Genomic DNA, 25,542 nt, shown 5'->3' with positions numbered 1-25,542 from the left:
CCCATGGCAGGGCACGGACATGAGTATTTTAAGTGCCCCAGTCAACTCCCATGTCAGCCACGGTTGAGAACTGCTGTACCTGCGGGGTGAGCCAGCACCATCTGCCCCGTCCCGACAGCGGACACCCGCTCCGGGCTACAGCTGAGGGGCACAGAGTGGGGTGGCAGGAGCACCCTCACCCGTGGATGAAAGAGAATCAGACCCCAGGGAGGGACGGCTGACCCACAGGGGGGGCAGATCCAACCCACGTCCAGAGTGCCCTAGGCTCTCTCCAGGCAGCCTGCCCTGCTTCCGCCCAGAGAGGGCAACATAACCCGGGGTTGAGCAGCACCCACACTCTGGAGTTAGGGGTCCCAGCCTGGGCCATGGAGGTTGGGCACCTCTGTAGATTTTTCTCTTCATCTGTAAAGTAGAGCTAATAGTGCCTCCTTTATGGATTCATGAGGACTAACTGAATTAACTCACTTCCAGAGCAGCAGACCAAATGGCCTAGCTAAATGACCAAATGGCCGGCTGGCCTTGGCCTTGGCCTGGTGCAACCTAGAGCACTCTGGCTAGGGCAGGTCTGCTTTGGGGGATGTGGTTTTCTTCTAAGGGGAGAAGCTCATCCCCCACCGCCACCACCCGTGAGGGCCCCAAGTGTCTCTGCCTCTAGAAGGAAGGTCAGGAGGGTTATGGGTGGAGCAGAGCCACCTCCCTTCGCCTCCCGGCAGGAAAGGGTCAGACTCCAGACACGGAAGAGGGACTACCGTGAAAGGTGGGGCTCTGTGCCCTGTGCTAGGGAGAGGAGGGAGCAGAGCACTCCTTTCCTGGTGGCCCACTGCAACGTCGAAGAGCCCCCTGCAATTCGCCAGGGGTTAGGGGCCCCCAGAACACAGTGGTTGAGCTCTCGCATAGAATTCTGCTTCAGACATCTGCCTTCGGCTCAGGTCATGATCCCAGGGTCCTGGGATCGAGCCCCGCATCGGGCTCCCTGCTTTGCGGGAAGCCTGCTTCTCCCTCTCCCACTCCCCCTGCTTGTGTTCCCTCTCTCTGTTTGTCTGTCAAATAAATAAATAAAATCTTTAAAGAAAAAAAAAATTCTGCTTCAGAAATAGGGTCCGCATCTGCGCATGTGTAGTCAGTCTTTGTTAACGTTGCTGTTCTAGAAGCCAGTTACTTGGGCCCCTTGGAGAGCAGCACCTGAATTCTCAGGCAACAGTGTGGTGAACATGCTGGCGCACACCAGCCCCGTTCCCTTTCCTTAAGGCCCTGGGGCTGTCACCCCACCCCCCCCCCCCCCCCCCGCACAGAAGGGAGCCCTCCTTATTTTAGGGGCCAGAAGACCGCAATTCCAGGGTCTCCCTGTTCTGCCTCCCTCTGTGATGCACCTGAACTTGGGAGAGAGAAAGGCACTCGCTCTACCTTCCTCCCTCAGTGCCCACCCAGGGGCAACCGAGGGGCCCGAGCTTCATTCAGCTGGGAGTCCAGGGGGAGACACCAGATTCCTGTGGTTTTATTGGAGGATTTCGCCTGGACTGGGGGCTTTAAGTTTCCCTAGGCCAAGGCCACTTGAGGGAGGACATTCCCCTTCCTCCTGACCCATCCTTTTCATTCCCAACCCAACCAAAGCCGTGCCTGCCCCTTCCCAGGCCCTGTTCCCAGGAGTCAGGGACAGAGCTGGACAGATGAGACAGGCAGACCCCAGATCTCTTTCCCAGGGAAGCCCCAAAGACTCAGGCAAAAGACACACGGTTTATTTTTCCTTCCTTTAATCTTAAGCAAAAGAAACACGGGGGTTCAAAAATAAAAATTTCTTTTTCCCCCCTCCCAAGCCTTGCCCCCAGCTCCACCCCTGCAAGCACCCTTCCTCCCCAGCTGGGACAGGAGAAGGCGAGGGTGCAGGCAGCTCCCGCTGGGGAGGGGGAAGGCGGGGGTGTGCCGAGCTCGGTGCTGGTCTTTCCAAATATAAATACACGTGTCAACACTCCTGGAAAACCCTCCCCACCCACCACGCAAGGCTCTCCTCTCTCTGCCAGTGTTTGGAGAGGGGGTGGGGGCGGGGGGTGCCCGGCACCGGCTGGCTGGGGGTTACTGCATCCGCTGGCTGTGTACCCCACGGGCCTCCTGCTGCTCGTTGTAGAAGAGATGACACTCAGGGTCCCCCCGGATGGTGGGGGCTCCCTGGATCAGCTTCCCAGTGTTGGGGTTCACACACCAGCACTCCCCACGCTGCCCGTTCAGAGACATCTTGCACTGAGGAGAGAAGAGGACGTGCAGAACAGCCCTGAAGCCAGCCCCTCTCCTTCCCTTCACTCAGCCTGAGGTTTGCTGAGCAGCTCCAGGGCGTGCAAACTAGCACTGCAGGGCGGTGCTGAGAAACCCTGACTGAAATCCTGACCATGCACCAGGGATCTCGCTAAAATGCGGATTCCCCTTCAGTAGGTCTGGAGCAGGGCTGAAACCGCTTGGCTAACAAGCTCCCACGTGACGCGGGTGCTCCTGGCCCACGGACCACGTTAGCTAGGTGTTGGGGGATGCCCAAGTTGGAAAGACTCCGTGCCCACCCGCAGGGAGGTCCCCCCCAGTGCGGGACCCAGCAGACCGGGGTTTAGTTATAGTGTGAAGTGAAAACCGCATGTAATGGTAGAGATCAACGCTAGCACGGCCCTAGTGTGGGCCCTGCACTGTGGGAGTCATCTACACGCTGCTCACTTACAGTTCCTAGCTCTCATTTTTTAAGTTAATTTATGTATTTATGTAAGTAAGCTCTATGCCCAATGTGGGGCTCGAACTCACGACCCTGAGATCAAGAGTAGCATGCCCTTCCGACTGAGCCAGCTGGCGCCCCCTACCGTTTTTATCTAGCATACACGTTCATTTAATCCGCACAACCGCCTTGTGGATCAGGTACCATTATTTCAGCACTTTACAGAGGATCAGAAGGAAGCACAGATAGGTTAAGTAACTTGCCCAGTGTCACACAGCTAGTAAGAGGCCTAGCTGAGATGCAGAACCCAGCCAATTCCTGTCTCAGGGTCCCTGCTCTTCCCCATAAACTAATTAATGACCATGGAAAATCCCTTTAGTTACCAGGAAGGGACAGGACACAGCCTGTTTTTCATTAGCAGAGATCACTATTTCTTCCTTTGAGCTCCAAATGTCGTAGTCGGCTTACACTTAGAGGACACGTGTACACACAGCTTTGAACTAGACTGGTATTTCGAGGGGCAAGATGCCTGCCTGGGCTGAGGGAGGTAGGGAAGTGAGACCTCCCCCGGGGGGGGGGGGGAAGGGGGTCAACAGAGGCGATTTCTCAATGGTTTAAATCAGTGATTCGGGAAGTGTGCTCCATGGACCATCAGCAATCCCTGGGACTTTGTGAGAAATGCAAGCTCTTGGTTCTGGAATGGTAAGGCCCAGGAGTCCCTGCCAGGAGATTCTAATGCTCAATAAAACAGTGAGAAGCATTAGTGTAACCCCGCATCGCTTCTCCCAGGGGCTCCCGCCCAAGCTGGACACCAAGGGCTGATGGCAGGTAGCCGAGGAAGTAGAGTCAGCCTCCGACAGGCCTGGCAGCTGGTATCCCCGTGCCCCCCTCAGCTCTCAGACCCCAGGGGATGATGGGGGGCGGGGTGGCAGGAGCAAGGCACGGCCGGGGCTCGGGGCCAAGGATAGCCTCTCTCACCTGTTTGAGGTTATACAGGCCGTGCTTGTCACAGTTGGGGATGTGTAAGGAGTACAAGTGCTCCAGAGGGCCCCGCTCATCTGGAAGGTGCATGGTGGAGATCCGCTCCAGGACCTGGTCCAACTCCTGCTGGCAGGGGGTCTGTGGGCGCAGACAGGGACAGACGGGCAAAGAGGATGTTCAGAGGGGGACTGCGCTCACGGAACACTGGTCCTGGGTACAACCTCAGAAAGCAGCTCATGCGCAGGGAAGGGATGTTCCCCCGGCCACAGAGCTAGCTGGTGGAACCAGGGACTTCCGAAAGTGCTCACTAACATGTCATCGTGCTACACCCCAGCCCCTAAAGAAAGTCACATGGATGGGCGTTTTCACCCATCTTTCATTCTGTGTTAATGGCTTTCAGGGGCCAAAATGGGATCTACTTGGAAAGGTGAATTCAAGTGGCGGTCTCTGGAGGATCTCTACCCTGACCCAGTGGGCCAACCTCCATTCCTTTCCATCAACCCAACCAGGACCAAGACCCAAGACAACGGAGCTGAGCTGGAGGGGTTGGGGGGGCAGCCGAATGAGAGGAACACATCCCAGCAAGCTCGAGCAAGTTCAAGTGAGTCCATGTCCATCTCTAGCATCCATCTCCTTGCCTATGTCCTGAAGCCAAGCAGAAATGTGGAGGTGTCAGAAGGACGGGACTTCAAGAACCCAGACACCCAGGCTCTTTCATAGCCAAAGATACTGAGGGCCCCGAAAGAGACCCTGATGAGCCTGAAGGTCCCCAAACATGCCAGTGGCAGAACCAGAAAGGAAAGTGCTTTGCCTACAGTAGGACATGGATGGTACTGGGTGTCCTCCCCCACCAAGAGACCTCCCACCCCTCCGAGCAGACCCGGCCCCTCTGACCCTGGCAGGTGGCGGCCGCAGCTTCTTGGGTTCATCCAGACCAAGGTGATGCTTGCCCCCCTTGCCCATCTGCCGGTGCTGCTCGGTGACCTTCTCCCGGAACACCGCCAACTCCTTCATGCCTGACTTGAGGGGCTTCCGGCCAGCGCCGCCTCCACCGCCCAAGAGGTTCACGGTCCCGTCCACGTGGTTCTCAACCAGGCCTCCTTCAGAGGGCTCGTCGCCATTGTCTGCAGAGAGAGGAAGGGAAGGAGAACTCTAGGTGCTGTTTCCAGAGCGGTGGGGCCCCCAGGGACGGTCCGAAGCCCTGAAGATGGAGATGATGGATACCCACGCAATTGTGCTAAGCAACTTACAGATTGTGCTAACCAATTTCAGTTTTGCGGCTACCCATGGTGGGGAGCGCTACCCCAACTTCGACAGATGCACAAGTCAGGGCACACAGAGACGGAGACCACGAATCTGGCATGGGAACATGGGCCCCTCTGACTCCAGCAAAACTCCTGGGAGGCTTAGTGGGTTCTGCCTCCATCCGGAGCGGTGCCGAGGAGCACGGAAGGAGAAACGTGTCTGCAAGGTTCTCACCACGGAATGGGCTTAAGTCCTTCTGGAGCCATCATTCTCCCCTAGAAAGACCTCCCAGCTTCACCCGCCAGAACCTCCAGGTGAAGGTCTTCATCATCTGTGGCCTAAAAGGGCACAGATTGGGTCCGTTTTTTAAAACTACTGCCAGAGATCCCCGGGCCAGGCCATGTCTGGTGAGGGAGTGAGAAGCGGGGAGAGCCACCACCAGAATCTGCAGTTTCTGACACCCCTATCACTCTTCATCTGCCCACCTGCCCCCTCCTCGTGGTGCCCTCATGACTCAGGCCCAAAGCCGCTCCAGGACTGCCCCCAGCGGCCCGGACTCATTCCGTGTCTGTCCACGCACGCCACCACCAGACACATTTCAGAGCACCCCGAGAACAGGAACCAGCTCAACTCTGTACTTTCCGCTTACCGCAAAGCACGGAGCCTCTCCTCTCCAAGGAGCACCTGTTAAGTCTCTTTCAACCTTCCTAAACCACCAGTCCCTCAACAACAGGGGGAGCCTCCTGCTGAGTGCACAGCTCAGGTGGAGGGGGCCAGGAGAGCAGCCCCCAGCTACCACAGGCTCACGCTGGCTCAGGTCGGTCCAGCCAGGGGAGCCCCGCGGAAAGTAGGGTGTGGAAGAATTGTAACCAGGGAGACAAGTCCTCACGGGCTCTAGGAGGGCCAGGACTCAAACAGCCCCTGTGGACACAGCAGAGCCAACAGGGCCTCGGACCATGGCACCTGGAGCCACTTCCCTGCAGGTGCAACAAGACCTAGACGTGCAGGGGGGGTGTCTCTAAACAAATTTTGCACGTTTTCTCTTCCCTTTTGTGTGCTTTCAAATACTTACAGTCCCGATAACCTAACTGAATGGCTCTTACAATATTTCTACACAAGGGTTTCAGGTGAGGCACTTAGGACCCAGTGGTCCCCTCCGAATTCGGGCACAGCATGGTGCACTCAGATGGCCACTGTCCTGGGCAGTGTTTCACGGTAGAAAGAGCTGACCTGTAAAAGGGGGGCCACGATGCCCGCTCTGGGTTGTTGCAAGCTGTGGCGTTCATGAACTCCCTCGCCGACTAAGGGATGGGGACACTCTTGCGCACCCTGGGGAACTGACATATACTTTCACGGGGTGTGCTCCAGAAGACCCAGGCGGAGTCTGGCCACCTGACTCCTGGGGCCAGTCCTCACCAGCTGAGGCTGCATTCCTTTAGAGAGCCAGCATGTGATCTCCAGACTAGCGAGCCCTGGTTGGTAGGACATGCTCGGGTTAAACCCCAGCTTCCCGACTTTTTATACCAGCTGTCTTTGTCCAGCACATACAACGTCTCCGTGCTTCCATTTTGTTATCTGAACTGTTAGATACAGGACGGCTGAGAGTATGTTACAGGTAAAGCAGTTAAGACAAGGCCTGGAACACAGAAACCCTGTGTTCTATTGGTGATATTACTCTGATGATGACGAAGACGGCAACTGCCTCAGTTATCCGTCATCTGCTCCCTCGGCAATGTGGAACCCGACCAAGAACCAGGAAGCAGAGGAAGAGAAGCTTCTGAGCATCAAAACAGCGGTCACTACATCTATGTGTCATCAAGTTCAAGTGCTTTCCTCACAAGGTGTGGGGACACTCAGCCCAGGAAGAACACTGCCGGTTCACAGGAGCACGGCTCCAGCAAGCCTGGTCTCTGGATGTCTGGTTTCCAAGGCCACCACAGAATAAAATCAACAAAAGTAAAAGGAGAGAGAAGGAAGGCCTGTGGACAGTGGTGAGAAGTATCAAATGGCAGGGAGAAAAGAGGACACTAAAAAAAAACAAACATAAGAACTTTGGGTATATTTAGTGCATCACAAACAACTCTACACCCACCGATGACCCCTGAGGACTTCCATATCGTGTAGCCCAAGACAGGAGTTGTGTGGATAATGACAATGACCTTGGGATGTCCAGAAAGGGGAGAGGGTTAACATGTCACGTATTCAGCATTTAAAAAAAAAAAAAACGACTTCTACCCAAAATTGTTAAACTTTAGAAAAATAAAAATTGAAATATTTAAATGAGTAAGCCCTCTGAAACCTGGAAAATTCTCTCTAGAATGGCTATTTCCCCAGGGGCTCCGGGTAGCCTGGGTTTTGCCATAAACAAACCAACCACAGATTAAATCCTGTTCCAGAAGCCCCAGCACCACCCGCAGGGGATGGCCTATTTGAAGCATCTGCTACCAAGCTGGATGGGAGTTCTGTACCCCCATGTTCAATTAGACCCATCCACCCACCCCAAACTTTCATCAAGCACCCTGTCTCCCGACTTCAGCACTACGGACACTGGGACCAGGATTCTTCACTGGGGAGATGTCCTTTGCATTGCAGGATGCCAAGCAGAATCCTGGGCCTCTACCCACCAGAGGCCAGGAGCCCTCCTGAAGTTTTGACAACCAAAGATATAGCCCCGGGGAGGCAAAAATGCCCCCCCACAAAAAAACCTCCCTTCAGAAGTCAGGCTTTATCCAGAGGCCTGGAAGTTCCCCAGCCCTGTGCTGAAGACCCCAGACCCCGCATAAGGCAGATCCGAGCTCTACTATATTCGCCTCCCTCTGCTAAGACCCTCTACCACGGTTCCATCCCCAGCACACTTCTGGGGCCCACTTGTCCACCTTCTAGCCGGGGGGGGGGGGGGGGGGGGGGGGGGAGGCAGGAGGTCTTCCCTAGGCATCCAGAGGACTCCCAGGATGCTGTTCCCCCTTCCCCGAGCTCTCCCGGCACTCGGACCACTGACAGGGGACAAAGCAGCATCCTCTGGCTGAGTCCCAGAGGTCAGCCCACGTTTAGCGCTCAGAACAAGGTATCTGAAAACACGTTAGATTAACGAGATGCACCCAGGTAAATATGCATCAGGCCTGCAGGCTCTAGGCAGGGCTGGCTTGTCATTAGGCACAGCACCCACGGGCCTGGGGAATGTGGGGGTCTATTTTAAAATCAAAAGGAAGGGGTGCCTGGGTGGCTCAGTCATTAAGCACCTGCCATCAGCTCAGGTCATGATCCCAGGGTCCTGGGATCAAGCCCCACATCAGAGCGGAAAGCCTGCTTTTCCCTGTCCCACTCCCCCTGCTTGTGTTCCCTCTCTCGCTGTGTCTCTCTCTGTCAGATAAATAAAAAAAATTTTTTTTAATTAAAAATTTAAAAAATCAAAAGGAAAAATATGCTTTTAGGTAAATTTTTTTAAAAAGTCAATCTACGATACAGATACATGCACGGTTATAAAATGCAGTTATCAAATATGATTTAACATCTTTTTGTAGAGGAAGGGCCACAAACGCTCAGGCGTCCAGGGTCCACAATCTGAACACAGCCCTGCGCCAGGCCCCAGAAGATGGGGGCCAATGGGGCAGTATGCTCCCAGGAGGACAGAATTAGCTTCCTATCCTGAGATAGCCCCAATCTCTCTGAAGTAAAGGTCAGTTTGTCCGCCCTCACGGAGGCCACCTGGATTCCAGGCTAGGTTTCATCCCATTCCGTTATTGATCCCAACACTGCCAACGAACATGCCAATAAGATGAAGAAATCCATGGGTCCCGTTTGCTGACGCACATGCTGACGCTCCACACCTTGAGGTCCAAGCCCAGGGAAGGGACTGAGACAGCTGACTGGGTAGAGATCAGACAAGCTTGCAGACTGAGAAAGGCCTTGATTCCTTGACTCTTCTATTCCCAGCCAGAGAGGCTCAAGAATTCAGGCTCCAAAGTCTAATCACCTGAATCCCAGGTGTTCACTTAGCTGTGCAGCCCCAGACACGTTACTTAAGCTCTCTGTGTCTCCACTGCTCATCTATAAATCACGGGCAAACAGCACCCACTTCCAGGGGGCAGCCAGATTCCCAGAGATGCTGCACGCAGACACAGGGCCAGGCACACGGTAGGAGCACACAGAGCCAGCTCTCAAGGGCTCCCACTTCCCCCCACACTCGGGGAAGTACCCACGCGGCAGCCCGACACTCAGGCACAAGGGCATCATCACATTATTACCCAGTGCTTCCCATACATTCCCCTATAGGTGACAGGAGCGGTCTGAAGGAAAACATTCCAAATGAAGAACTCCAACTAGAGATGGAATTCGCCCTCAGAACAAAAATACCAAGTTGCATGTTTTTTTCCTGCCCAAGAGTGAGGTTCAGAATATTTATTATGCAACCACTTATGTATGCAGCTCCGTGGGCTGCAGGGCAAAGGTCAGTCTAAGAAATGGTTCTTAGCAGCCCAAATGTCATAACTAGAAAAGGCTTAGGGCTTAGAGATGACCTCCTGGGTCCCCAGAGATCTTCGCCTAAGGATTAGCTGTTCTCTACGTAGCGCCCCAGGAAATGGTTCAACACTGAAGCACGGAGTTTGCTGACTATATATGGAAGGTAAAGCTTTTCCAAAGACAAGTGGGGGAGACCACAGAGGGCCTGGAGCGTGAGAACTCCCGTCCTGTGTCCCGCGTCCTGTGTATACTCTCAACCTCATGCACCTGGAGGGGAGCTCAGTTGAGAAAGGCAAGGACAACGAGAGGCAAGGGACGAGTTGCCCCATTTTAAAGACAGCAAACCCGAGGCCCAGGACTACTACCTGGTCTAGAGGAGTATGTACCACCTCTGTGCCATCAACAGAGGTGCTTCACAATCGGCGTGGGGTCCCGACGTTGTCCTCTGACCCAGCCTTACTAGGTGGCCCCGGAGGGCAGCTGGAAGCTACCGCTCCAGGAGAAAGAGCTTTGCACCTTCATTCTGCATTCCAGACTACTCATTAATACCCTGGTTTTCAAATTTAATTTTGGCTTAGCCTTTTTTTTCCCTGACATCATCTTGTTGGATTGTAGCACCGACGACCTGACTCGATGCATGAAAACCCTTGTGTTCGACAGATTCTTACTCTTGTGAAACCACATTTCCTCCTAGTGCAATGCTCTGACCTCTGTGCTCCAATGGACAGTTGGCGATTCCTGATCTACGGAAAACCTCAAAGCCCTCTTAGGAAAATAGGCCCCCCAAATCTAGAAGCAACCCCCTACTTCTTCTTGCTTAGAGTGTGAGTGAGGCTCTGTCCTTATGCAGGCCTGGCGAGAAAAGGGAACTTCCCCCAGAACATGCCACATCTTCCTAGCAGATGACTATGCCTCCCTGCTTTCTTCTTGTCTTTATTCTGAAGAAAACCTAGCCATTTCCCACCTTCTCCTTAGCCTACTTCCTGATGATCTGGAAATCTAAGAGCCAGGGGCCCCACAGAAAGGATCTACTCTGACCCCGAACCTGTCATTCCCTCCTATGGATTCACCTCCTTCCATAGGTACCGGCATTCCAGACCCTGTGAGAATGGGATTCCCTTCCGAGCAATGGGCCAGTGGGAGGCTGGCCGCCTGCCCGGTTCCACTCTCACTGGACACAGAACTCACGTGCCTCCTGCTTTGTTGGTTTCTCCCCAAGTGCACTTAATCTTGACACATGTTGGGCAAAAGAATTAATGCTAACTCCCATCTTCCTCCTCCCTCGTGGACAACTTCTCCGTTAACATCCATATGGCAGTGGACAATTCATTAACAAAGTCAAATGGGCAAAGAACTCCAGGAGTCAAGAGGCCTCCCCACGTTGCTGCTTCTGCTTCACCTGTGACATTGGCCAAACCCTTTAACCTTTCTGAACTCTCACTTCTCCAGCGTGAAAAATGTGAATAATCAGTCGAGCGAGGGCTACGACTTATCATTACCATTTGCCCAGTGTTGGCAAAATCAAGCTCCGGAAGAAACGTGCGGACAGGTGATCTATTTCTTAAATGGGTAAATGGAAGATACACGCACCAGGCAAGGGTGGGTGAGACCCGATCTGTAGGACGGCCATACGCATGTGGGGAAGATGAGTTATGAGAAAGTTCTGCAATACTATCTGCATGTTCCTTCCAAAGCCTGATGTTGTTGATCATATGAATTCTGTATGTCGCTGAACATCACAGGTCTCTGCCATCTGATGGAAGTCCTTGGGCAAGCGTGGATTTGCCTAAGTTACTTTAACTTCACAGAATTTATGGGAAGGAAGGAGAGGAAGGGAGGGAGGGGGAGAGGGGGGGAGGGGAAGGAGCTCATAAGGACCACGCATGCACAGAGGAGAGAAGGCTTGTTGGTACTCACCAGCACGCAGGGGACCCAGCTTTCGTTGAAGAGAACTTGAAGCCAGCGCCTTTGGATGGCTGACTGTGGCCCCCGTGTGCAGTAACACAGGCCACCGAGGCTGGGGTGGATAATTCAGGCCACGTGGGAGGTGGGGGGAGGGAGGCAGGCAGCAGTTAACAGTGGGTGGGGAAGGAAGGGAAGCTTCTGTGGTATTTTTCAGCTGAGGTCCTTTGTCTCTCTGGGGAAGTGGCCTTGTTTACGTGTCTCCCTCCACCCTTTCTTCTAAAGGTCAGAGGCGGCAGGCCACACTGGCCTCTCACGGGGGAATTCTGAAGAGTGTGCACATGGACGTCTGCTGTGGTGGAGGCTGGCACCCGGGGCACATTCCAGCTCCGGGAATGATGTTCTCCTGGTCAGCCCATCTACCCCCTGCTGACACCCAGCTCCCTTCCAAGCTCCCTTCCCATTCTCTCCCACCCTCGGAGGCCCTGCTCAGTGCACAGCGCCAGCAAAGCAAACCTGATGTCTCTCAGATGCCACCACGTTCGGTGAGAAACCCTCTTGGCAACAGACCAGGAGCCCCTCAGCGTGGCTTTCGCACAAAAGGAATCCCCTTGTGGTAGGAAATAGCTGCAAACAGCCTCTTCAGATGTTCCCGATCCAGGCATCATCCAGGCTGTGTCCCACAGGAGCAGGCACTGGTCACTTTCACCTGGGCATCGTCATCCTGCACTCGGAAGAGTGGCAGGCCTAGCGCCCAGTGAGCTGTGGCTGAGCCCTGAAACTCCGGGGAGGGGAACGGCCAGTGGCCACGCTCACGCAGGGAAGGAATGGATGCCACTAGAGATTATGCACGAAAGCAGGGCATTGAGCCCACTGCTGGCCAAGCCATCCTGAACTCTTTCTGGGTTCCCTTCAGAACGCCACCTCTTGGGTTCAAAACTTTGGCTAACTAGTTCTAGCCCAGCAGGAAGAAAAGTGCTGGCCTGAAAGCCAATGGGTGGGGGGGTGTGTGTGCAAGGTTCTGATCCCAATGCTAGCACCCTGCCTGGGATTCTGAGTGATGCCCAACAGGGGTTTAAGACGTGTAGGCTTCAATATATGGGGGCACCTGGCTGGCTCAGTTGGTAGAGCACATGAGTCTTGATCTCTGAGGCATGAATTCGAGCCCCACGCTGGATGCAGAGATTACTTATTAAAAAAAAAAAAAAGAGCTTGCATGGTCACGATGTGTAGGGTTCAACATGCTCATCTATAAATTCAGGGAGTTAGATTAGGGGAACGGTGCCCTGTCATGACTGTTTATCAGAAATCATCTGAAGAACTTGGTCCTGGACTCCAGCCCCCTAGGGTTCACAGCAAGCCTGGGCAAAGGTCAAGGACTCTGGGGATTTTTAACAACCCCTCCAAGCTCTGGCATTTCCGAGACCCCATTCTTCTGCGTTTCTCGCTCTCCTGCCTCAGTTTGCTGAAGAACTTCCTGGGGATGGGAGAACGATGCCTCTTCTTTTTAAGAGATAGGACTTCACATACACACTCTGGGAAGATACAGCCTCGAGAGCTCTTTCCATCCGTAGACTCATGGGTTCATAAACAGACACATATGCACGCTTGGATGCACACAGGGGGCCCCTTCTTGGCCAAACATCATGGAGATTTCTAGAGCATGCCCTCACGACGCCGTCTCCTCTCGGGCTCCCCCTGAGTGAGCAGAAACAGCACAGCCTCTACAGAGCTTCCCTGCCTGTGTGCTCTCTAATGGGCTGCTTTATAAACACCAGGGTCATTCCTGGAATCACAAAGACCTGGGGCGGGTCAGCACTGAGGCACACCGTTTGAGAAAACAAAAACAGGCTCAAATTCAGCCAAGGTCCCCTGGGACTCTGTGAGCCAGGCTGTCCTTGAAGAGCCAGAGAAATTGAAAGCAAGAGGGCAAACAGCATTATCAGCTTTCACCCCTTTCCACGGGTCCCAAACATGTCTCCTCTGGCTCAACTAAAGCCATCCAAGAACGTGGCAAGGTGACCTAGCCGCCCAAAGCCCAAGGGAGTAGAGAGTGTGCTTCGGTGCAAAGTTGGGGCAGGGGCTACAGGAACAGGAAGAATGTACCTGATCCAGCAACTCTACATCTCCCCGACATGTGCACAACGATGTGCATTACAGCATTACCTGTAATGGCAAAACACGACCAGCAACCCGACCCAGAAGCCTTGCAGCAGGTGAACGGAGAAGTAAGTTCAGTAGGGTCAGTACAATGGAACACTACACAGCAGTTGACAAGAATTGCTCAGACCTGTAATCACTCCTGTGATCTATCCAACATGAACAGATCTCCAGACCTAATATCGACAGAGGGAAAAAGTTGCAGAATGAGACCTTTTTGCACATGTAACTTAGTTTCAGAGAACAACTCTAGATGTTGGCCATCTATTGACAAATCTGTTTAGCCAAGGAGCAGAAACACAAAGGAATGCATGCTGGTGGCTGCCTCTGGGACAAGGGACAGCAACAAGAGGCTGGTAAGGAAGGCCATTGGGAAACGTTTTTTTAAAGAGACGTGAAGCTGGGACGCCTGGGTGGCTCAGTCGGTTAAAGACATGTGAAGCCAACAGGACAAAATGTCCACCACTCCCAGTTCTGGGGGGCAGACTGGTGTTATTGCATGATTCCTATTACTTGTCTGCATTTTTACCATTTTATTTTTTTAAAGATTTTATTTTTAAGTAATCTGTAATCTCTATAGCCAACGTGGGGCTCGAACCCACAACCAGGGGATCAAGAGCTACACGATCCACTGAGCCAGAGGGCACCCTGCAACCATTTTCTTTAAAAGTCAGTTCCCTCATCACACTCACTCCTCCCTCTCCTTGCCAAGTAGAGGTATCAGTAAACTTGGGGTGCCTCTGAAAGCCCACTGGGTGCAAGAGGGCCGAACATGAGTGACATGGCCAACTTCACTGGCACTCTGAGGCCAGCAGTGTCACCAGGGTCACCTGCCTGCCAGAAACTGATCCTGGGCTCCTGGCCAGGTCTCTGCGGCATGAAGAACTAGGAAATGAGTCAGAGCAAAGACCCAAAAGAGAGGGGAAGACAGTCACAGGGTCAAAGAGAGGACAACGAAGAAATCAAGATGGTGCAGGCCTGAGGATAGAAAGCCAAGGGGACGAGCTCATCCCGGCACAGCCCGCAGGGCCCCGGGGGTGCCCACAGGTGTGGCGTGGTGCAGGTGCCCAAGGGCCAGTCATGCCCAGTGGAAGAGAGGCACCTGTTCCAGCTCCTTGAGGCCCAGAGAGGTAAGAGCCTTAAACTGAAACAGAAGCGATCCAGGATAGAAGCCACCCAAGAGTTCCACGGGAAGGACTGAACCAGGTAACACATTGCAAATGGGAAAGAACTGCAGACTTGCTCCGGTAGAGTTTAGGAGGAACCTTTCAAGGAGGAAGGACAATATGGCTTCCAAGTGTCCAAAGGCCACTGGACCGAGACTATGAAGGCATCCCTGAGCAAAGCACTCTTTTATTTGACTCAGCTTCCCTCACAGCTCCCTAACCAGAGTGCACTGGCAAAAAGCCTGGGTCCCTGCTTTCTCTTCTTCCTCCAAAGGATGGAGCTTCTTGAAGATGCAAATTTGGACTTCGCTTCCACATCGCTTTAAAGAAAAGTATGAAAAAATGAAAGGAGGGCAGGAAGGACATTTGGTGCACTCCATTTGCTTTTCTGGAAGAATGAGATGGTGCCTTCTTCTTCTGAGTCGGAAGGAGATACCCGTCAAACCTGATTCTCTTCCTTCTGTGACTCTATTCACCAGCAAGGGCTCTCATTATTTCACGTTGAGAACTTCCCAAAAGCCTTGGTCAAAAGACTAAAAGAACTGCCCCGTTTACTTGCATTAAATTTATATACACCTCTACTGATTTAGTTTCTTCATAGTTAATATTCAACTTTTTAAAATGCTTCTCTTGGGGCATCTGGTAAATGGCTCAGTCGGTAAAGTGCACGACTCTTTTAATCTTGGGAGTCATGAGTTCTAGCTCCACGTTGGATACAGAGATGACGTAAAAGAATAAAATAAAATCTTAAAAAAAAATTGTTTTAAATAAAATGAAATGCTTCTCTAGCTCCCCTCCAGGATGAAAAAGCATGGTTACGAGTAGCGGGACAACTGCGTCTTTACATTCTCGCACCCTGCACACGGTATGCGCTCAATCAGTGTGTAAACATCAGGTTGACTCCCCGAAGACCATCCCACCACTCTCCGGCCTGGAGTATCGTGTTGTATTTAATTCTCACTTTTCTGGCCTCTCCCTCACCATCTAGGCCCCACAGCAGCAAAAGAGACCAGGAGTTTAAAAAAAAAAAAAGGCAGTCAGCAAATGAAATAAGGAGGTGAGAGAGAAAAGACGCTTCCCTCTCCTGGGACCCACATTCAAACAACTGTCCCTACACTCCATTCCGAGGCTATGACCCCACCGACCACCTCCCAGAGTGATAAGAGACCTGATAAGAGACCGGGTCCTACCCACTCGTCTCCTCCCACCCTCCCCTTCCGCCCACCTCTTCTCCATCCCCAACTGTTCCCAGAGACTGCGGGCCTGACAAACTGAACCCGGAGGGTGCAAACAGAAACTAAAAACCTGTGAAGATGTCCAGGATTGCCTGCCACACTCTCAAAACCAGCACAAGAAGTGTCCTGAATATAAATAAGTATCTTTAAATAGGTCACCGTGCTTTTCTTTTTCTTCAACTAAAAGTTCACTAATTGTGTCTGATAGAAGACGGCATCACATCTGGGGTCTTCCTTGGTTGTGCTCTCTTGGCCGGGAGGCAGCAAACAGAACCAGAGACAACCCGCAGAGCTTCAAGGGAGAATCCTCACCTCTGGCGCATAAACAGGCCATGCTCTCAACCACTGGCAGAACCATGAGTGACCGTGGCATCAAAGGCCAGGACTGCCCACTGCAAAACCCTCTACCACTAACCCCATTCTGGACTTTCCAAAGCCAAGGGCTGACATCCAAGGAAGCCACACCGCACAGAAGAAGCCATTCCTCCGAACTGGATCCTTCAGTCCCTGTTCTTAATACACTTGGCAAATCAGAAAACACGGGAAAACAGGACTTCTCCTTCTGTTCTGTGTGTTGAGATTAGAGGAAGAAGGAAGGAGAACCAGTATGACATCATCTGATTATCAGAGTTTCTGTGCTAAGCGCTTTGTGTACAGAACTTTGTTTTATCATCAAGCAATCACATGAGGTTGATAATTTCTTATTCCCTCTCACCTTGATCAGAAAAAAAAAGCCATAGTGTTCAAGGTCAACTGCACAAAGTCACGTCGTCAATGGCAAAGCCAACACAAAATCCAGGTTGTTCGGCTTCATAACTCTTAACCAGCCAGGATGGTGTCCGGTCATTAGCGTCATCTAGGGAAAGACTCAACCGGAAGCTTTTAACCCCAGGGCTCTATTCCTTCTGTTCCCTGTCACCTCGTCCCCTCATGAGGGGACCTTGTCTTCCCTGGGAGGGAAGTTGCCAGTCAGATGCCAGCCCACCCCACCCCACCTGGAAAGCCTTTCTGATCCCGTACACCCACCCCAACCGGGCTCCCCTTCCTCCCAATTGCCATACTTCCTGCCACTGTTGCTACAGAAACTACCCAGCCTTATCAGGCAGCTGTTGGGGCAGGGCCCGAGGGGCCTGCCATTTTCATTTTATCTTGGCCTCAGGCACTTTAGAAAGCAACTGCACCATCCAGAGGCAACTTTGCACCTCCATCCAGAAGTCAAGACAATAGACCTGAAAGAAACTTCCTGGGGAGCTGCATAAAGGAACATTTTTGAGAAGTTATGCCTTAATTACCAGCTCCCCGGGGCAAAGGAGCTTTTCCAGCAGCAATATATAATTCGCAGCTGCTTTGCATGCGTGAGTCTGAGGGAATGGGGCCCTGGGCTGAGCATCTGGAGACCCAGACTCCACTCCGGTCTGTGCTTGCCTTGCTCGGCACTGGAACCGGAATGCAGCCTCAATTTCTTCATCTGTCAAGTGGGGAGAATCCTGAGGCTAAAACAGAGCTGGAAAAAACCCTACGGGCACTTTGGTCAAAGTAGATGATGTCTAGAAGAAAGCACTTTAATTATCATTATTTTGTCCTTTACCCCTTGGGACAGACCCTTTGCTCACTGCAGCCCACAATCCAGCTCAGATCCCTCCAGCAAGAAGGCCCCACCTCCTTGACTCCTTTCAGGGGTTCAACACGCTAAGCCCCCGTCCCAGTCCCACCTCCCCAACTTGCTGAGGCCTTCCTGGGCTCTGAGGCCCTCCCTCCCTGACCTCCCGCCTCCCAGGACTCAGCTCCTTGAATGAAACACAGGTTGACACACCTATTCCCACCCACTAATTAGAAACCCCAGGCTCTGCTCCGCTCAGGCCAACTGAACGGGGGCCCGTGGGCCAATTCTCCTGCACTACAGCTGGAGGCCAGCCAGGCCCTGCCCCTTCTCCCCAATCTCTTCTCCTGCCCTGCCTCCCAACAGCCAGGAGGAAATGTGGGGCTGGCGGCCAGAAGGGGCCCCACGGGCTGCCAAGTGCCCCCACCCCCCACTAAAAAAAGGGGGGGGGAAGAGAAACAATTTCTGACTACAGTCGACTCTGTATTTCTTTCCGGGGGAGCCGGCTTTCTGAGCAAGGTCTCCCTCTGCGCCCTGACTGACACCCAGGAGCTGAGCCAGAGCAGATCTTCCCTGGCTTTGTTAAATAAAGGACAGGAGTGGCCAAGGAGGGGCAGGGGTATAGGGGGATGGTCCATTTTCCAGGAGGATAAAAAAAAAAATCCATAGCCCAGACACTCTACTCATTGTGGAGGTGGAGGTGGGGGTGGGGAGCAGTTATCCTGGAACCTGAAAGCCAACAAGTTTCTCTGAATTGACTACCCCATCTGTAAAGTGGGCTTCTCCTCTCTGTGTCCCCCTCCCCACAATCCTGAAGGCCCTCAGAGTCTAAGGAACTGGCCACCTCAGATTCCCAGTGGCAAATACTGTGCTTTGTCCCAACCGTCCTGGGTTTCACTACAAGCCTCTGCTGACCCTGAAGATTCAAGCATCCCCCTTCTCTGCTTCCTGGGGCCTCCCCTTCAGCAGAGGCTCCAGAACACAGTCATTATCATTATGCCCAGACAGGGGGTCACTCAGAGGGCTTTCTGGGACCACAGATGGAATCAGACATTAGGAAGAAGCTCAGTGCCCAGAAAACTCTCTCCCCAACACCCCCCCCAATCCAGCACTCCTGTGGAGAACCCACCAACCCCTTCGAAATGAAAGGCTGCTCCCCAACTCAGGAATGCGGTCCACTCTGCAGATGGCGTAGTAAGGACACGTCACTTTTTGGATAGAACATCCAATGTCTTTGCCAGAATCACGTTCAACTTTCTGGCACCGGAGGCTCAGACAGGATAGATGTGAAAGCCCATTTTCCTGGAGCAGGAAATGGGTGCCAAGGGGCCTTCCCTGGCTTGGACAACTCCACCACTGCGCACCCTGGTCCATGTTCCAGGTACTAAGTGTGCTAAGACCAGGCTGGCTCCTACCTGACCCTACTGTTCTGAAGCCTGGGCCCCTGCAGGGTTCCTGTAGAGGGCTGTCCCTGGAGGAAGGAGCTTCCCACCCCTGAACTGTGGCCTCAGGGATCCTCTGCTCCTCCGAATACCTGCAGTTGGACGGCTGGGTCCTAAAGGTTGGCTGGCCGGGTGAAGGTAGAACTCAGCCCTGTCGCCAGCTTATGAGCAGCAAGCCCGCACAAGTACCCAGTGACCCAACCCTGGGGCCACTTCTGTCCCCACAGTCCCTCCAGCCCCAATTGAGGCGTTAAAGGGTGAAGCTCCCAGACCAAGAACGGTCAGCCCCAGACATCAGGGCATGGGCCCTAAAGAGCACTGCCTAACTCATCCCTAAAAAACGGAAGCCTGCTTACCTCAGACCACTTGTTTGACACAAATCCACTTATACTGTATTTAAAGTACAGTTGCCTTACCCTTTCTACAAACAGCTCAACTATGGTCCCTGCAAGTAGGCCAGAGGTATGGATATTTCCATTTTATAGGTGAAGAGATGAAAAGCAAGTGATTACAAAAAAAAAAAAAAAAAAAACCAAAGTGCTTACTTAGCTTTGTCTGTATTATCTAGCTGTCAACAAACACACACTTGCGGGCGCCACCCTATGGAGTTGGTGCTATCAATATTTGATTTACAGATAAGGAACCGGAGGCTCAGGGAGAACATATCTCTTGCCTTGGGTGGCTAGGATGTGGTTGGTAACTGGGCTTTGAGCCAGAGCAACTTCACACCACGACGGGGCCACGAAGCACCACGCTAAAGCCTCCGGGGAGACGCATGTCCCGCCCGACACAGCCCAGTGCGGCCTCCCAGCGTGCTGGACGCTTGCCAGCACCACAGCTGTCCTCAAACACACCCCACTGAAGAGAGACAGTCATCCCCGTTCCACCAACAGGTAAACTGATATTTGAGGAAGGCCCATGAACATCAGCACTCAGGTTCTCCCAAGTCAGATCTGCAAGGGACCCCGGTTCCCACGATGGCACAGGCCAGGCTGCCGCCCCCCAGCTCTGTTCACCACCCCTCCCCCGGGATCCTTTTGTCTCTCCCGATTGCTGCACACTGGTCACCTCCCTCTCTGAAGTCCCCAGGCCTTGGGCCGCCCAGTGGAGTTGAGGGAATGCAAATAGGCAAACCTGGCCCATACATGGCAGGTGTCCAGGAACAAACTTTCTGGCTGACAGGGTCAAAGGCTTTTGCCGCCAACAGCCCCCCTCCCTTGCTTGACCACGGGGGTGGAGGCGAACAGAAGGAAGGTCAGCCTCTCATGACTTACCTGCTCAGGCGTCCCCTAACTGAGCCTCAGAGTCCACACCTGTGAAATAGAGGTTAAAAGCCTCCCTCTCTCCCTCACAGAGCTCTTGGAAAGACAGGAGACAACGCAGGCTAGGAAGCCAGCTCATGATAGAACAAGGACAGATGCGAAGGCGACCGAACCCCTGGCAGGTGCCTGCCACCTCAGCAAAATGCTGGCCAGAGACAGCAAGGAGTAGAAAGGCCTAGAACATCTGCCAAGCAGAACACCAGCTCCCCTGGTGACTTAAAAGCATAACCTTGCTCCTCCCTGCCTCGGTTGCAGGGGGAGCAGCCCCAGCACAAAGCCCCTTGGGGATATGGCCACTTCCCCCCTCCACCCCACCCCACCCCCACCAAGCCCAGCCCCTGTACTGCGGCCAACCACCCTCCTCATTTCAGGATCAGATTTGTTTCCAGCACTCTGATCCCCATCACCTACGTGGTCGCCACCTACCTGGATTCCTGTGGAAGGCTGGGGTAGATCTATCTTCCATGCCATTTCTCAAGCCTTAGCATCCAGCCAGGTGTTCAAGACCCAGCCATAGCGGGAGAGGCATAGGGGAGCCATGGGGGCCAGGGGACCGGGGGCGGGGGTGGTGGATAGGAAAGCAACATGGAGAAAGCAGGGGAGGAAAAGGAGGCTGGGAACACTAAGAAGGGACAGACTGAAACGATATGCAGTCCCTGGTGATGGAGGCTCTTCAAAAATAGTAATAATAATAACCAAGCCCTTTGTTGGTGGTGGTGGTGGTGGTGGTGGTACCATGTTGTCGTATGTGAGGAGGGTCAACAACAAAACCAAATGTGGGCATAGCCTGCATATTTTCTGCTCCTCCTTCATTCCCTTCAGCAGCCCCTGCTGTGCTCCCCCCCCCCCCCCCCCCGGTACTGTCATCCTATTTTGCATTTCACTGGAACCAAGAATTTTTGGAACTTCCTCATATCAAAATTTAGCAACTGTGCATCCAGTTTTCTATGGCAGAGAATAGCTAATGTGACACCCGACTAGACGCTAACCTGATAAATGGGCTACAGTACCGGGATTCTAAGTAAGCCCTTGAATGCTGGACAATGGGGACCAAATATGCTCCTGCTCCCAAGTAACCTGCAGACGTCTTTCTAGGACTCACTTCCACGGAGTTCCCTAACCCAAAGGAATGATTGGCCTGAAAATTTTAGTTTAAAGCTCAGTGCTAAGGTAAGCTAAATCTTTGAACCATCTAAGCTTCCCTCTTCCCGCCAGGAAACTCAATAGTCCAAATGGGCCAAGAACCATTGCATAGATAGACCCTCGCGGTGGTCACGAACACATAGATTCTTCTTTCCCCCAGACACCACCACCTATGCTAATTCAGAGATTCCTTAGTCCTGTTGTTGTTGTTTTTTTTAATATAAGGTCCTTTGACCTTGTTACACAGGATTTTTTTTCTCTCAAAGCTTCTTCAAATACCTTGTCAGAGGAATGGATGGGAATCTATTACCGCACAAAGGGAACTATCATGGTGAACAATGTGGACACGGGAAGTGAGTTAAAGAGATGGCAGGCAAAAAACCTTGATTCTGCGACTTCCTCAAATTCCAGCCCTCCGAGCACAATGGCAGATGGAGGCAGCCCGCCCAACACTGCCTGCAGGGCTGGTTCCGACCTGGAGAGCCACAGCCTCCAGACCAGACCTCCCTCCGAGGCCAGAGTGCACACAGGCACACCCCGCTTGGCCTGGTGGCCCAGGAACGACACGTGTCCCTCCCGGAGACCTAGAAGCAGTTGCTCTCAGCTCCCCCATCTCCTCCTTCCAACGCACCGTGGTGACTCAGGCGGAGCAGCTTAGCAGAGCTAGTTCTGGGTGTTCTGTCCAGAAGGGGGGAGGGTGGCGGAAGGTAGTGGTGTTAGCAATCAGTGACAGTGGGTCCCACTCATTCCCCAAGTCTATTTTACGACTTTGAACTCAGTATGCAAATTTATGCAAGACAAGATGCAAAGCAGCGCTTTGAGCCAGAAGTCCCATTGCTTTTCTCCCCTTTTTTGAAGCTGCACTGAACCACTGTAAATCAGCGCTCGCCTCTGCCCCCCTTTCTGCTCCCCCAGCAACTGCAGATGCAAAGCCTCCTCAGACCCGCCCGCCTGCCCGCCTGCCTGCCCTGGGACTTTGAATGCCTGCACATTTCTATAGCACCTTTATATGTGCAGCCGGCCAGACGGCCACTTGGGCGGCTCCGCCCCTCGGCATAATCCCAGGCATTGTACGCGGCAGGGAAGGAGGCAGGGGAGATGCTGAGGGAGCCAGTCCGCCCCGCCGGCCCTGAATTCTGAAACGGAGCCCACTTCCTCCTCTTACCCCGACATTTCTAGGCACTTCTGCCCACTCCACCAGCAAACACACCCACACACTGTTAAGATCCAGACCTCCCCAGATCTCAGGGTGCCCCCCCTCCCATTTTTCTTCCAGGCTCACTCACCTACTCCAACCCATAGTCTGACTTCTGAGTTTCTCTGAACCAACCAGTCCCAACCCATCACCCCCAAGGGATGGAGGCTCAGCACCCGCAGATGTGCCCACCCCCACCCCCTGTATCCCAGCCGTCCCCAGGAAGTCAGCGACACAGCCCCTGAGTCCTGGGAACAAAGACAAAAGAGCTAACAGCAAAGCCGGAACTGCTGGGGTTTGCTGCCTCAAAATAAGAGGGTATGTTTAAAATTCTCAAAAGCAACCTGCTCAAAGAGGAATGCAGTCTGGGATGGGAGAGAGCTCATTCTTCAGAGAGGGGAGAAAAGGGGATGGGAGATGGAGGGGGGAGCCTGCAGCTTTCAGTGCTCTGGTCTCCTCTGGGCCACATTCTGTGCACCACCCCCCAACTGGGACCCCAGGGCTCTCCACCAGGCAGCGCCACATCCCTGTCCCAGCCCAAGACCCTCTCCTGCACAGAAGCCTCAAAACATGTCCCTCTCTTCCCTGCACCCCTGCCAGCCCAGGCTTCTCCCTGCAGTGCCCCCTTTCGCCCAGCCTTCCTCACACCTCTGGGTCACTTCTTTCCAGGGTGCCCACCCGGCTTCCACATCTAGTTCCCACCCCCCACCCCCAGCATCCCCTCTTCACAGGCTGGAGCACAAGAGAAAAATGCGGAAGGCGTCTGTCTGGGCATTGGGAGGAGAAGGCTGAGGAGGCAGCTGGGGCTAGCTGGCGGAAAGGAGTCCCATAACCAGGCAGAAAATCCAGAGTGACATTCTTCCCATGAACTCACCCTATTGTCCCTGGGCTCCCCTGACAACTCCCCCCTTCGGGCTCTAGGGAGGAGTGAATGGGGAGAATCCCCCGCATCTGTTCTGGGGCTTGGAAGCAGGAGAGCTGGTTTTCAGGCTGCCAGTGAGAAGGATGAAGGGTGAGAAAAAGTACAAGGTTTAGGGAGGATCTGTACCACGCACTTTATTAAGACGGTCAAAATCCAAACGAGTCTATGAACTTGGAAGCCTTTGGAAAAGTTCATCCTGCTGAGGAAGATGTTTAGTTTGTCAGAGTTCAGCTCAAAAAGCACAGTACCTCCCTGGTGGGGGGGCTGGGAGGCGGGCGCGAGGGGGCCACGGAGGAGGAAGGCAGGGCCAAGTCTTTTCCTTTTATTATTACTTTCTCAGAGAAGCAGGAGGGAAGGGTTAACTTGGAGGCAAGGCGGCAGGAAGGGAAGCAAGCGGAGGGAGAAGAAAGGGACTCAGGGTTTCTGCTAGCTCCCTCCGAGGAAGCCCTAACTGGCTCTGCACTCAAGGTCAAAATGTGCCAGAGAAATAGAAGAAAGATTTCAACTCTGACCCCCAATTCCATTCCCAAGGAAAACAGGGAAAAAACAATAGTTGGGTAGAGGAAGGTGGGGGGCAGAGGGTCTTGTTGCGGGGGGACATGACTATGACCACAGAAGGTTACAAGCAAGCAAGAACGTTTTCACTTATCCCTTTTCTGTCCTTTCTATTTTTTAAAAGCTTGAGGAACTTGGTCAGACTCGCTTGCTTTTTAAAACAACAGCAGCAGGCAGTGGACACATTTCCCAACTGTCTCCAAGAAGAAAGAAAATAATTACAGTCTCCTCCAGACCACTGGGGCAGGAGGCTTTTGTAATTTTAAAAACAAAAACCAAAAGTGAGATTCTGACTGCCTGGTCGTGTCCCTCAGAAACCTTTTGGGCGGGGGGGATGAGGATCGCTTACAAAGACTCGCAGGGCCCCAGTTCCACCGGACAGGAAGAATCCCCCCCGGATTAGGACCGGGAGTAACACCTCCCCGTGGTCAGAGCAGCCGGGTCCAGCGCCCAGGCATCGTCCTGCCTTCCGCCCTGGGGCCCAGATGCTCAAGTGAGCAGCACGGCTGCCCCCGCCCCGGGACTGCAGCCGGCGACCCGGCTTAAGTTACACGGACTGAACTGCTGGGCTGAGTCTCCCAGATGCCCCCCTTTTATTGTTCCACCCAACAGAGAAGCACGGGCCTTCGCTCTCCACGGAACAGAGCAGCGCCCGTTTGCATTTCTCCCCTAAGCAACCCACCCTACAAAGTACCAACTCCTTTCTTTCCACCTCACCATCCCAGACAGAAGAGTCCCTCGATGAGCTGCCGCCTTCTCCTAGAGCCCCGCTCTCACCAGACGTCCCCGAAGTCACTGACACCCGCCAGCCTCCGCCCCCCAGCAGCGTCCTCCAACCGGACCTTTCCAGGAACCTTCGGTCGGCGGTCCCCGACTCAAGCTGTGCCCCGAATAAGTCTCAAGTTTTTACTCCCCCGGGTCTGGCCAACACCCTCCTCCCCAGGAAATCCCCCCTCCAAAACAGAAGTCGAGGTACGTTCCACCCGGGGAAGACTACGGTATCAGGGATGCCTTTCCTCTCTGCCCGTTTATCCCGACCAAACCGGTAGCAGGCAGGGCTCTCCCGCACGCTCTAACTCCAGCTCCCCTCCCCGGGCCTGACTTTCGGGTCCCCCTCCCACGCAGTCGCCCACACCCGGTCGAGGACTCCGCTGTCCGTCCGCTAAAGCGGGCGCGGCGCTCCCGTCGCACGACTCTTCCCCACGGAACGGCCCCCGGCCCGCGCTCCGCTGCCCTGCAAGTTTCTCCGAACTAGTTGGCCCAGTCCGCGTTACCTGCAACCTGCTCGGGGCTGGCGCCGTACTCGGCGTCGCGGCGCTTTTCGCAAGTGCCCTCGCCCAGGACCAGCGCCTGCAGGGGCAGCTCGGAGCCCGGGTGGGGGTAGCAGCGCAGCCCCTGGGCGCAGCGCGGGGTGTAGACGCCGCACGCCTCGCCCTCCAGCCGCGCGCACACGGAGCAGCAGCCGCAGCCCGGCTCGCGGACCAACTCGGCGCAGGGCGCGCGGGCGTCGCCGGCCACCCCGGA

The 25,542-nt window shown here is 53.8% G+C and overlaps 1 protein-coding gene across 1 annotated transcript; it reads right to left on the bottom strand.

The window, feature by feature from the left end:
• Positions 1-1,734: 1,734 nt before the first annotated feature.
• Positions 1,735-25,542, bottom strand: IGFBP2 (insulin like growth factor binding protein 2; the record flags this gene model as incomplete). Its single annotated transcript, XM_021702987.2, has 4 exons — positions 1,735-2,235; positions 3,668-3,808; positions 4,565-4,794; positions 25,293-25,542. Coding segments are annotated over 4 exons (786 nt in total), but the record flags the coding sequence as incomplete, so codon positions are not given.

The sequence above is a fragment of the Neomonachus schauinslandi genome, chromosome 3, assembly GCF_002201575.2.
Source record: "Neomonachus schauinslandi chromosome 3, ASM220157v2, whole genome shotgun sequence".
NCBI classification, from domain to species: Eukaryota; Metazoa; Chordata; class Mammalia; order Carnivora; family Phocidae; genus Neomonachus; species Neomonachus schauinslandi.
This window is presented reverse-complemented; position numbering and strand designations above follow the sequence as displayed.